Source organism: Crocodylus porosus, unplaced genomic scaffold, assembly GCF_001723895.1.
Source record: "Crocodylus porosus isolate Cpor-Errol unplaced genomic scaffold, CroPor_comp1, whole genome shotgun sequence".
NCBI lineage: Eukaryota > Metazoa > Chordata > Crocodylia > Crocodylidae > Crocodylus > Crocodylus porosus.
Window position 1 is genome coordinate 39463381 of NW_017728915.1, and position 13055 is coordinate 39476435.

At 53.2% G+C, this 13055-nt stretch overlaps 1 protein-coding gene across 1 annotated transcript in view; it reads left to right on the forward strand.

Moving 5' to 3' along the window:
- TANGO6 (transport and golgi organization 6 homolog) overlaps positions 1-13055 on the forward strand; it is a 51536-nt gene that overhangs the window by 3921 nt on the left and 34560 nt on the right. Inside the window, exons 4-9 of the mRNA XM_019536070.1 lie at positions 1521-1665; positions 2313-2449; positions 2830-2992; positions 3902-3984; positions 10197-10309; positions 11521-11697. Of these exons, the coding sequence (XP_019391615.1) occupies positions 1521-1665; positions 2313-2449; positions 2830-2992; positions 3902-3984; positions 10197-10309; positions 11521-11697 (818 nt within the window). The remainder of the gene's footprint in view (positions 1-1520; positions 1666-2312; positions 2450-2829; positions 2993-3901; positions 3985-10196; positions 10310-11520; positions 11698-13055) is intronic.

A 13055-nucleotide genomic window follows, 5' to 3' on the forward strand; every position in this document is an offset into this window, starting at 1 on the left:
GTATTAGTTTGAAGTCAGGCAGAAGGCAGGTTAGAAATGCACCTTCTAGACTAACAGAATCAAAGATGCATAAGCTTTTGGGGGCAGCTGCTCACTGGCAAATGATGAAGTAAGCTCTTGCTTGCGCATCTCTGATTCAGTTAGGCAGTCTATAAGGTGCATCTCTACCCTATCTTTTCCTCCCAAGGTGCTGTTCAAACAAGGTCATGGCTGCTGGTGGAACAGAAGGTTGTCAGCTTGAGCAGGCCAAGGGAATTCAGTAAACGGATGCCCAGTGCTATCATGGAGCTGGGGTCTGAGCCTGGGTCTCAGCACCCCAGTGCATGGCATTGTGCTCCCTGTGCTCAGCACAAGGTTGTCCCGAAAAGTGGGGCTATATTTTCAGACCTGTGGTCGATGCTGCTGGATTTAGAATCGAGATTTCCAATGAGGGGCTCCCTGTGTTAGCCTAATGGGAGGGAACATGGAAGGATGCATTCACCAGGCCATGCTGGCCTCTGGGCTACAGACGGAGATCTGTAAAAGGTTCTTCACTTCCTAGAGTCTGTAAGAAGCTGGAATGAGCTTCTGTGCAGCACCAACTCCGTAGTATTATGCTGATCCTTCCACTCAGATGGGCTAGTGTCATCCCAGGGTGTTAGCTCCGAGCTGCCACCATGGAGGGAAGGCAGCTGCTCATTAAAGAGAGCTGTCACTCACCACTCTGCTCCCTGTCCCTCTGGAGTGCTGGGATAAAAGCAGCATGAAAGAACCATCTATTGAGGCATGTGAGGTGTCAGATCTCATTAAAGAAAGCAGCTGGACTGTTCTCAGCACGCTGAGTAGCCTGCAACGCCAGTGGCCTTGAATCTGCAAGGATTTGCTCTTATTGAATCTTCCTTCCTCCACAAACACCCTGTTTATTTAATTGAGCTGTGTAATGTGGATGGGAGGGCTGCCTTGTTAGGAGGGAGGTAATGGGGTACAAAGAAAAAAAGGTAGCCTCACTCTAGTCGGTATTTTGGGTGATGTTGGTATTGCGGGTGATAGAGGTGATGCTGGGGGGTGGCACGCCTGTAGGCTGCAACTGCGATGCAGCAAGACATTTGCTTTTCCTGTCCTAGCCACAGAGCCAATGTAGTCTGTGCTGTCACCTCTGAATTGCCATGTCCAGCAGTAGCCGGAGCTGGGATTGCACTACCCTTGTGTGCATAAAGCCTTGATTCATCCTGAGAACCTTCTGTCTCTTGGTAACGAGCCTGTCAGTGCTGCTGCATGACCCCAGGAGACTTTAATTAAGGAAATAGTTCTGTGTGAAGAAAGGGCTCCTGGGATCCACATCCCATCTAATTAAACCCTAATTATCTTTGTGCCACTGGGTGGTGAAGTGAGTGATTGAAAATCCTCCCGCTCCTCTTCCTACTATCACAGATAAATTAAGGTTCTTTAGGGCAGGGAGTGTGCATTGCTACCAGGAGTGCTTGCACAGCTCTGGTGCAGTACCTGGTCTGCCTAACCTGCCCATTTCCATGTCCTGACAGAGCCTGCACTCCGCTGGAAAGGAGGCACAGCGGCCCCAGGCCCCTGCCTGGCTTCGGCGCCTCTGCGGACAGCTGCTCTCAGAGAGGCTGATGAGACCCAGTGGGGTTCAGGCTGTGGTTCGAGGCATCCTGGAAGGAGCAGGCAGTAAGTAGGAAGGGTGGCTTAAAATCCTCTCACCTGAAAAATAAGCAAAATGAGAAGCAAGGACAAAAGCCCCTGTGTTTACAGATCCCTGTTGTCTCTTGTGTGACCGGTAGCTTTGCTTTAAGGAGCTGCATTCCGGATGGTTTTATCTGCTCCTGTTTCTGTGGAGGGCACTGATCTGTGGGAACAGAGCTTGGGGGAAATAAATGATGCAAGTTCTCTAGTCTAGGAGATCTCAAAACTGGAACTGCTCTCCTCTGGCCTGGCCAGTCAGGGAGGCCACTTCTCTCTTAGACCAGACAAACATACCAGTTGCAGGGCAGCTCATGCATCCTAAAGCCCCTTAGAAACAGTTTCATGTTCTATGGATGGCTCTTGTTGAAAGCCTTGAGATTCCTGCCTTCTCCAGTTCTTCACTCTTGGGTCTCTACGTGGAGAGGTTGATTGCTGTTTCCTTCCCGGTGTTGGATAGCAGCGATCCCTTCCCCCAGCAGGCAGTTCTGTCTCCTGAAAGATGCTCGGACTGAGGAGACTAAAAACAACCTTTTACCTTTCAGTCTTAACCATCTGGCTCTGGTGCCAAGAGGAGTGGGTATTTGGCATCTGAGTCTAACTGGGGCCTCTGTTTCGCTCTCCTTTTCTTTCAGCTGGGGCCGCAGGTGGCAGCAACGCTGAAGCCGCAGCTGCAGACTGGAGGAAATGTGATATGATTGCCAGGATCTTGGCTTCTTGTCCCCAGCAGTCCCTGTCCCTGGAAGATTACTACAGGCAGGTGTGCCCTCAGGTATGCTTCTCATTCCCTTCCTCACCAGGGCACATCAGTGCTGTCCATGATGGCCAACTTGTTTGCTCCTAATATTGCGATACAAAGTGGTTTCGCCCCTTGGTCAAGGAACAGCGTGTAGCATAGCTCAACTGTAGGTACAATCCAATGTGAACAGGCTTGGCCAAGATGGAGGAGCGTGTTGCTGGCAGTCTGTAAGGAGAGATGTCCCCCTCTGTGTGCACTCCACAGCAGCTCCTGTCTCCTCCTAGGCTTGACACCCAATCGAGCCCATGCTTTAGGGTTCCCCAGCCTCCTCCTGTTGAGTGGATGCTGACTGTGCTCTGGTCTTAAGTGTTGCTGCCCTGGCACAATTTGCTAAGATGCACTTTCCCTTCCAGATTCTAGACTTGCTGCACATTCGGGACAAACTGACAGCTTGCCAGTTCCAGAGAGTTGCCACCACTACCCTTCTCACCATGGTGAGGGAGCACCCTCAGCTGGCAGAGCAGTACCTGCTCCGGCCCATGCTAGAGCCCCTTCTCCGATGCTCCGATAGAGCAGGTAAGAGCCTGTTGCTGTTGGCTCTGTGGATGGCAGCAGACTGGGCCAAATCCCATGCTTGACTGGCTTCTCTTTCCATCCTCCTTTCCCTGAACCTGTCATCTTCAAGCTGCAGGGTATGTTACTCATCTTCCTTTGAGGATTCACTGTGATTGGCCCTTGACTGCTCACTGCAGCTGTGGAATGAACATATAGAAAAAGTTGCTAGTCCAGGAGGTCTTTGTTTCTGTGACATGCTCAGAGCTTGGCTGTGCTTGGGCTGAGCGGGGAATAGAATAGCTGCTGTTGCTGGACTGGAGATTTATTCCTGACTCCCATTCCCATCCCCAGGCTCGGTTCTCAGAGGCTGGAGGAATGGGTGTTTCCTGGGTGCCTATGTAGGAGGCTGGTTATCACTACAGGGGCAGGAGGAGAAGAATTAGTTTGTTACAGCAGATGTGGAGGTAGAAATTCCCTCCCTAGACCAAGTTACCTGCTCTGTTTCCTGCTAGAGAGTAGCTCCCTGCTTTGCCATGTCTTCCACTGCTTGACTTGAACACTGAACCCTGGCAGTGGGGCTTCCACCAGCTGAGAAGGCCTTGCCATTCAGTTTGCTGGGTCCTCAGCTGGGGAATGCTGGCAACCTGCCACAAACGTAATAGCTTTCCAGGCAGCTCTTCTGTAAGTGCGGGTGCAGAATGCTGATGAGTCAGTAGTCCTTCGGGCCTGCCACAGTGGTGTCAGGTGCTGGGGCCTACTGAGTTTTTGCCTTTTTGCTCCCCTCTGTTTGGTCTGCTCCCTGATCTCATGAATTTCCCGTGACTGCAGTACCAAACTGCAGTGAGATGTGTGACCATTGCCTGCCTTTGGCTGGAAGCTACAGGGCAGGGGGCAGTGGAGGGTTGATGCTCCTGCTCTGTCTGCTTTCAGAAATGGCAGTGGAAAACTTACCTGTAGGGACCGTGTTGGTGAAAGAGGCAGAACTCAGCAGGTGTGTGGAAGATGTGTTCAAGGTAAGGTGGAAGAGGTGGGTCTGGAGTTGTTTGCCTGAGGGTAGCTAAGGAAACTGTTTCACAAGTTGGTCTTCAAGTCTGGGACCTTGTGAACTCCTTGGAGTGGAGGCTTTTGACTCAGGAAACGCTGCAGTGCAGACTTGATGCTGTGATGAGGCCTAGAGTTGTGCACCCTGTATCCCCTGCAGAATACTGCCCCATCGAGTATGCTGACAGGCACCTCCATGACCCTTCAAAGCACTCATGCCCATACTGTCACCAGGAGAAGACACCAAGTCCCTTCAGCACATGAGTACCTACTGCTCTGCTCTTTTCCCAGGAGCCAGTGTCATCCTGGACCCACTGTGAAAATGAAACTGGGTTTGTTCTCTGGAGTGAGTCCAGGCAGCAGGTCATAAGCACAGAGCAACTGTGCCGTCCTTAGGTGAAGTGTAACTAGAACTTTCAAACCAGTCCTACATCACCCAAGGCTTTACCCAGGTGGTATTTGGTGATGGTGTCAGTAGAGCTCTAGAGAGTCCAAAAGCTGAGTGAGCTTGCAAAGCAGCTCGGATCTAACCTGCCAGCTCTGATCTAACTCTGACCTGGAGGGATGGGTCAGAAGGGGTGGTTTGCTCCTCAGCTGAATCATCTTGAGTGAGTGCATTCCCATGCCCACCTCTGCTTTGCAGCCTCAGTGGGTGAGGATGCTTTTACCCACTAGCCTTGCAGAGCATTTAGGCGCCCAGTTAGCAATGGCAGAGCACTTCTGCACCCAGCAAATGTGTGGTGTTGATAGGGGACCTGGACCCCATACCCAGTTCTGCAAATGCCTAGCTAGGATCGCAGCGCATAGATTTAATAGATTTTCAAGGTCAGAAGGGACCTCAGTAGATTACTGAGTCCACCCCCACCCTAGGCAGGAAAGAGTGCTGGGGTCTGATGACCCCAGCTAGGTGCTTGTCTAGTCTCTCTCAGACTCCAGAAATTCCCTCCCTGAACCAAATCACTGCTCTGTTTCCTGGTAGAAAGTAGCTCCCCACTTTGCCATGTCTTCCAGTGCTCAACTTGAACACTGGAAACTGGCAGTGGGGCTTCCACCAGCTGAGTAGACCTTGCCATTCAGTCCTCTGGGTTTTCAGCTGGGGAATGCTGGTGTTCACCATATAGCCGTGGTGGACCGTGAGTGGGTGGGTGAGGTCCTTTCTGCCCGCAGCTCATAGTGGATGGTGATGCATCTTTTAAAGTCAACTAATAAAATGCCTGTGGCTTGTAGTTAGGAAATAAGCAAATTTGTGCCCCTTAGGGACTGGTGACCTGTTCCTGGCAGGGAAACTGGGATTGGAGGATGTTGTGTGTTCAGAAGAGAAGAAAAGGAAGGGTTTGAAGGAAAGCAGCCTCCTGCCTTCCTGTGGATGAGACTGGGGCACGTGTGTTTGCTTGGATGGGGTGTGGGGGCACCAAACGCACAGAGGGCAGGGCAGCCGTTTACAGTTGCCTTTTGGAGCAGATTTTGGATGTAAAATGTAACAGAACCATAGAGGGCAGCAGTTATCTTAACTGCGAGGCTCCAGCAGCCCCAGCAGTTACACTCTTCCTCCGTTCTGTATCTGGAGGGTGGGGGAGAAACGTCACAAAGGAGACACTGTTCCTGTTAGTGCCCAGCATTGCACTGGTATGTCCCCCAGGCAGGAAATGACCCATAGCTTGGAGGGAGAAATTCAGCCAGGGACGTGTTAGCTGGTGATGTGCGTCTCAGGGCTGCGGGTGAGCCAGGCTGGGAGAGCAAATAGCGATGGCAGCAGTCTCCTCATGCAGGTGAGGCCATTGTCTACTCCACCTCTCCCTGGGAACTCACAGAGGCAGGCTAAGATAGCGCAGCTAAGGAACTTCAGTGCGGTGCTAGACCTAGCTGTCCAGGGACTCACTGAAAAGCCTGGCCAACACCTGCCTCATCCCAGCAGTGCCCCCAGGCAGGCTTGTGCTCAAATTCCCCCTTGCAGTCACAGGTAAACACATTGAATTTGCCTCCTGGTCTCTTCAGCATGCCCCAAATGCATGGTGAAACCCTGGGCTGCTCCTTGCTTTTTTTCCAGCTGCCAGCTACTGGGGCAGAAGTGGCTCAGGGTCACGGCCAGCCGACCACTGCCCAGAGGCCTGTGGGGAACCATAGTTTTGAGAAGGCATATACCTGCCTTCTGGTGCAGGTGTCTGCACCTCTCGCTGAGCCTACTGGCAGTTTCGGGTGCCCGGGACTGTGCAGGCTGCAGGGCCAGCTTTTGCTTGCTCCTGACGATGTTTGCTGCCCAACTCCGCAGAGAGGAATGGGGTGAGGAGAAACGGAGAGAAATTTAGCTCTTCCTTAGCTGGATGAGCAGAGCTTCAAAGCCTCCTTGGCTGCTGTCTGGCAGCTTTTCTCGGTATGAAACTCAGGGAGTTCACACACCAGCTGTCTTAGTGATTTAATCCTGAGAGCGCCTTCCTGCAGAAAGTGGTGGATTTCCCATCACTTGGGGCTTTAAATGGGGCCTGGACAACAGTTTTTAGCAGATCTGCAGATGCTGTGGGCTGGGTGCAGGAATCCCTGAGTGCAGATTTCTGGCCCACAGGGAATAGGTCAGAGCAGGGAATTTGGTGATGATCTTTCTAGTCTGATAGCCTGGAAAAGTGATCTGCCCTGGAAAAGGAGCAGCAAGCCTTTGAAGTGGCTTAGCTTCAGGCTGCTAGTGAAGGGCTGTTGTGTCTGCCCTGAAGGGCTCCTTTTGTTCTGTGACTTGATCCTTCCTGTGCTCACTGGGGGCTTTCCCAATTCTACCTTTCCCAGAAGGTGCACCAAGCCAAATTCCCATCAGCCTGCACCATTACCACATGACCTACCCACAGCTCAGCAGGGCACGGAAGTGCAGCTGCAGGCCCTTCGCTTCTTGGATGTGCGCTCTGTTTGGGACAGGGTGTGTGTAGCAAGACTGAAGAAATGGAGTGGAAGAAACATGGGGTTCCCTGTGCTCCCCCCGCTTTCCCTGTGGCAGGTTCTGTTGTGTTGTGGTGTCAGGGTTGATGGTTGTTTTACTAAGAGGTTAGATCAGGGGCAGGCAATAATTTGGGCTGGAGGGCCAGTTAAGGAGTTTGGGCAGGCTGTGGGGGGGGAGGGTTCCTGACCTGGCTTGGCATATGGGGGTGGGGAGGCAATTGATCCTACCCAGGCCTGCCCACTGCCACACTTGGCCCTGCTGGTGCTGGACGGAGCAGGTGGAGTCTCCGTGGACACTGGTCTGGGCCCCCCAAGGGCAAGGCATGCTCACCCGGGTGGATGGGATGGGGGCCGCAGGTGGGCAGAGAGTGGTGTCTGGGGTAGGTGGGGCTGCTGGGAGCTGAGTCCAGCTGCCACACCAACCCCACACTGCCATGTGCCCAGGGTGGTGGGGCTGGCTGCACATGCCACAGCCTGGCCTGCCTCGTGTTTGGGCCAGGTGGGGCCAGGGGATCTGCCGTGGGCCAGATAGAATCACTTGCTGGGCCAGATCTGGCCCATGCGCCGTATTTTGCCCACCACTGGGTGAGATCAGGGATTTATCTGGGATGATTTGGATAGGGATGATCTTGCCTCAGGCAGGGAGTTGGAGTAGACCTTTGGAGCTTCCTTCCAGCCCTGCGTCTCTATGATTTCATCTCTGCTGCTGGTGGTCGTCTTTCTCTGGCTGGTAGAGGACAAAGGTTACCAGCAAAATGCCTTCTAGCTTTTAGATTCCCTTTGAAAAAATCCTGTTGCACTCTTCAATGCAAGAAGGGTGCATCCCGCATGCACAGGTTCAGTTCTGAGTCTGGAGTCGACTGCAGCTAGTTGCTGAGTCTATCACCTTTCTCTGCCCCACAGGTTACCGGTAGCCTTTTCAGCAGTGATTGCCTGGTGTTCAGCATTATCCCTGAACAGCATAGTTTACTGGTCTGGTTTCGAGAGACACCATTGCTGAGTGTAGATCCACACATGGAACAAGTGCTAGTCCAGCCTCCAAACAGATTTACAGCGCCTGGGCTGACTGCTGCTGAGGCAGGGAAACCACTGAGACGTAGCCGCTTTCCTGCTTCACAGCACATGCGGCTGATTGGGGGGGGGGTCGGAGGGCTGTGGAAATCATGAGCCTTCTGCCCTAGTGGGGCTCTCGCTGTTGGGAGTTGCGGTAAGTGGCTGTTGAGTGTCAAGGCAGAAGCCATAGAGGGCAGGGCGGACAAGGCAAGCTCAGCACCTTCTGCGGAGATCCTTCCAGCCGTGATGTATATTTTGTTCCTGCAGCTGCTGCAGCTCGGAGGCACTGATCTCCTCTGCGATGAATTGCATCTTTGATGATAGCAGAGGGCAGGGGGTGCCTGGGCTCTCTTCAGCCATGCCTGCCAGCCCGCTGGTACCCAGGCAAGCACTCAGAGGTGAATGCTTGCACTCAGCCTGGGCTGCAACCTCAGAGTTGCCATGCATAAATCAGAGCTTGGATCAAGAGCTGCTGTGTGTGCTGGCTGCACCTCCCTGCTATGGGGGCAGTGGTACGTGGTACCCAGCTATAGCAAACAGCCTTTGCTAGCACCTGGCTCATATGCTTGGCCCCACAGGGTGAGGTGGGGGGGTTCCTCTGCTGCACAGCCCTGGGCTCTGGGCCACTGGGGCAACATCTGGAGCCGGAGTGATTGGCTCCTTGGCAGGCACTGAGGCAACCTGAGCTCTTAACCGCTGCGATTGTTGCAGTGTGCTGGGTAGTACTGGCCTGTTGTAACGAGCTGGCAGGCAGGGGCCGGCCTCGGAGGTCGCTCTGTGACTGGCGCCCATTGTGAGGAAGCCTCTGGAGCGCAGGGTGGGTCCCTGGCTAATGGCAGTGCGCTTTAATCCTGACAACGGGGAGATTAGCAGGGAGACTTCAGCTGGCAGACATGCTTTTTTTTTGCCTAGCAAGTGTCATTTGATGCCGGGAGTGGAAAACACCACTTTGGGCTTCAGCAGGGAGGCTTTGTGTGCTGAAGGTGCCGGGCAGGAAGCATGGCTCCATGGGGATTAGCATGGGCAGAATGCCTCCTGCATCTGAGCAGTTGGCCAAAACAGTGTCTAGAGACCCTCGTCTTTCCTGTGTATTCCCAGGCCCTGCAGCCTGCGAGGAATTCAGATGAGCTCAGGCCTTGAACTCCTGAGCCCCATGGAGGGGCTATGTGTAAAGGGGCAGCAACCTCTGAGCAGCCCTTGAGGTTAGCAGCCGGCTGAGCTGCAGAGGTCCAGCAGTTTGTAGGCAAGACTCTTCCCAGGCCCTCCCCATTTCACACACAGGCATCTCCGCCTCTGTTAGTTTGTAATCATGCACCGACAGATGTGTCCGTTCCCTGTAAACCCAGTCTCTTGCCCATCTGAGTGTTGTGTTCACAGCTTTGTTCTAAGCTGGGTTTTCGCAGCGCTGCTGCTTTAGCTGCAGCTACCATAGCAGATCTGTAAGGAATTGCTTGGCTAAGTGATGCAGAACAAGGCAGTTATGTTGTGAGGTTTGCTATGATCTGCTGTGCTCCTTTGGGACATAGCTAGATGAGTTGGTGAGTCAGGACATGACTGCACCAGCTGATACCTTTGCTTCTTGGGGTGTAAAGAGGTTGCTGGCTTCCTGATTCTAACAGTACTTGCGATGTCTGGGGGTCTAGGGCTCTGAGTAAGAGCTTCTTGCAAGGCAGAGAAAGGAGCTTCATGCTGTGGCTTCCTCAGAGTGCTGCTGTTCACCAACCTTTGTTTCCCAGATTTCAGCCAGCATGGCAACCCAGTGGTCTTACTGCCTTCACGTTGGAGATTAGATGCTGTAGCAGCGGGGAGTCGGTTCTGGATGCAGTACTTCCATAAAGAGTGGCTGCTTCCCAAGAGGCTAATGCTCCAGGCAGTGTCCAAGCTCTTAGCTCAAGCGATAGATTCCCTGAACGACTGGTTGTAATGTTTGGGCACTTTTGAAGCCTCTTGTACTAGGTTACAGCACTTCCCGGATGGCATTGGAGAAGGTGCTGGAGGCCACCTTAGGAGCCAAGTCAGCAGAGCAGGGTTCCTTGTTAGCAGGGTAATAAAATAAGCCCACAGTTGGGAGGGCTAGGAGCAGTCTTCTGTACCTTGTTCTCTCTGATGGCAGATCATGCCAGGCACACGTTCACCTTTTATCCTTCCCTCCTGTCAGCTCATGACAGAGGCCTGGCCCTGCTCTGAGCGTGCCTGTCTCTCTCTGTAGGTGTACGTGGTTGGAAATGAATCCTCTGGCACGTTGCTGGAGTCCTTGCAGACGGCGTTGGGAGTGGTTTTCACTCTGTACTGTTTCACCAAGCAGAACGTGTCTCATTTGCGGTAAGAGCTGGGGAATGGCGAAGCGGTGAACTTGTCAAGCCTGAAATGTGGTGTCCTGTCTTAGGAGAAACCTCCTTGCTTGGTGCCCAGCCCTGGAGGACAGGGAGAGCAGGGCCTTGTGGAGAAGCAGGCTTGTCACCTGCCTCACACCAGTGTCAAACTGGTGCCGTATAAGCATAATGGAAACCAGGGATTCCTACCCTGAGGATTTTACAGTTGAAGTAAATGAATAAGCACAGCGATTAGGCTCATACTTGCACGTGCTACATTGGCATTGCTGCAATTCCTACTGCAGCCGGAGACGGCCATGGTCTCGGCTTCTGGATTCTCGGAAAACCAGTGTCCAGGACCTGCTGGTTCTGTGCAGGTGTGGTTGTATCAGTCTGACCCAAGACTAGCTGGGTGGCAAGGAGGGGTCCCATGTGACAGGAAGGAGCCTGTCTGGGGGGAGAGGTGTGCTGGGGGGATTTAGGAACAGGAGAAGCACACAGGCTCCTCTTCTGGTTGGAAGCACCTGTGTGGCCCCAGTTCGGTTTAGGCCTGCTAAGTGTGAGGCTGGACAAGAGCTTGCTAAAATCTCTGTGGTAGGTTTATAGCAGTGCTCCCAGAGCAGGGGCATCTGGCAGGCATTTCAGAGGTGCAGTGGGAATTCCTGGAAGGGACAGAAACAGCCTATGTTTAATACAGCTGCAGAGAGACCTGCTGCCAGAAGCTGTGCCTTCCTTAAAGGATTCAGCATGGGTCTCTGAACTCCAGCTGCCCAGCGCTCTTGCGCCTTCCAGAATCTGGGTACCCCCGCAGAACTGCTCCTTGATCGCTTTCTGAGCAAAGATGTCTGTTCCCTGTTACTTTGCTCTCCCAGTCTCTCTCCTCCTCAGACTTCTCGACACAGGGAACAGCTCTGTGCATTGTCTCACTAAAGTGTGTGTGTGTGCATGTATATGTGTGCGTGTGGAGAGGCCATCCCTGCTAGGTGTTTGCTCATGCTGCCAGGCTTCTCTGTTCATGGCTGGGTAAGGATGCAGAACCCCTTTTATATAGGCAGGAGAAGCCAGGGCAGTACACTGGACCTGCCTTGTAAAGAATCTTCCAGCCTTTGGATCGCCGACTGAAGTACATAGCCCAGTGTGTCCACAGTCCTCAGCCACCTCTGGACGGGGATGAACTAATGAAAGACAAAGGGCAGTTTAATGGCTTCTTCTCCCTGCCAGCTCCCCTTGCCAAGAGATCCTGCTGTGGTTCTTGGAGAAGTCTGAGATGGAGGTGGCCTTTTCCACACTGGAAGCATTTGCCGGACTGAATACTGCCATGCATTCTCTCCACCCGCACTGCCAGTTTGGCATAGCCAGTGAAGGTGGTGCCCTGATCGCGGTCAGAGAGGCTGTCAGGTAAGAGACTTGTACGAGGACTCTGGCATTGCAGTCTTCCTCGCAGTGGCTGGCCAAATAGGTGGACGGTCTCCGTTCAACACCTAGGGCTGCTTTGTGGCTCAGCTGGAGGCGGGGCTCTCGCAAAGTACAGCCAGTTCCACGCTGAGCACAGTTTCCTGGTGCTGCCACGTTCCTTCCATGTGGCACGCAGGACCCTGGCAGTCGCACCAAACCCCAGCAGGCATGCAAACAACACTGCGTGCTGACAGAGCCACGAGGCAAGAAAGCAGAGTGGACCCTACCCTGGCACAGCTACAAGACAACCACTCACGTGGGACTTCTCTTTATATGTGGGGAGCCCTTTGTCCTGAGACTGGAGGGGGGGAGCAGGAAATGTGTTTCTAAATAGCTTGGTCGAATTCCAGCTGGCCTGGAGCATCGGCATGTCCTCGCTGTCTTGTGGCTGCCTGCTGACGCAGTGAAGTTCCTAGTGGAGTGGTGGCACTGTCAAATGGGCATGTTGGTCACACACTACGGGGGTAGAGAGGGGTTACAGCGGCAGACTATAGGCAATGGCTCTGTGGAGGCTCTGGTGCTATAAGACCAGAGCCCTTTAGCAACCTTAAAATCAGTGCCAAAGGAAGTTGGTTTTTTTTATCGGGGGAATGGGGTGGATGGAGTGCAGGTGTCTGACCCAGGAGTGGGCAGGCCAGAGGTGGTGGGAGTGCAGGTTTACTTAAACGATAGGCCAGGCTGGTGTGCTGCTTTCATTTGGTTTAGATTGAACCCAAACGGCCCAAAGTGAAAGTGTTTGCCCCAGCGTTATCGCAAAAGCACCCTTACCTCAAGGCAGTGCAAGTCTGCAGTGAGCAGGTCTCGTGAGCTCCCTGTAACTGTATCCCTGCTGTTGGGGAAGAAGAAACTGTTTTGGGCTTCTGCATTCATTCTCTAATGCTCACCCAGCTCTTTGTGGCGCTGTCAGGTTACAGGCGTATTTAGTGCGGATAGAGTCTGCCCTTGTAAGCTGGGAGCTCTGTCCTTTCAGCTTCATCACGTGGCTTAGCAATAGTTCATCAGCTCCCTGAGGCTGCCTCTGCCCTGGGAGCAACTCCTGCTCCTGGTTTCTGTGAAGCCATGAAGTGTATTAGCAGCCCCAGCATTGTGTGGGTGGGCTGGGTGTGAGAGGGAAACAGGAGACAGAGATGGACAGATAAGCAGAGCAAACCTGGAGCTCTTCTGTTCCATACAAAGGGCCTTGCTAAGGCTCATTAGCACCTGAAACTGCAGGGTAAATGAGATGGAATAGCAAGATGCCAAACACCATTAACTGGGGGGGGTTTAGGTAAGCAAGCTTCTTGGAGCAGATGTGATGTCTC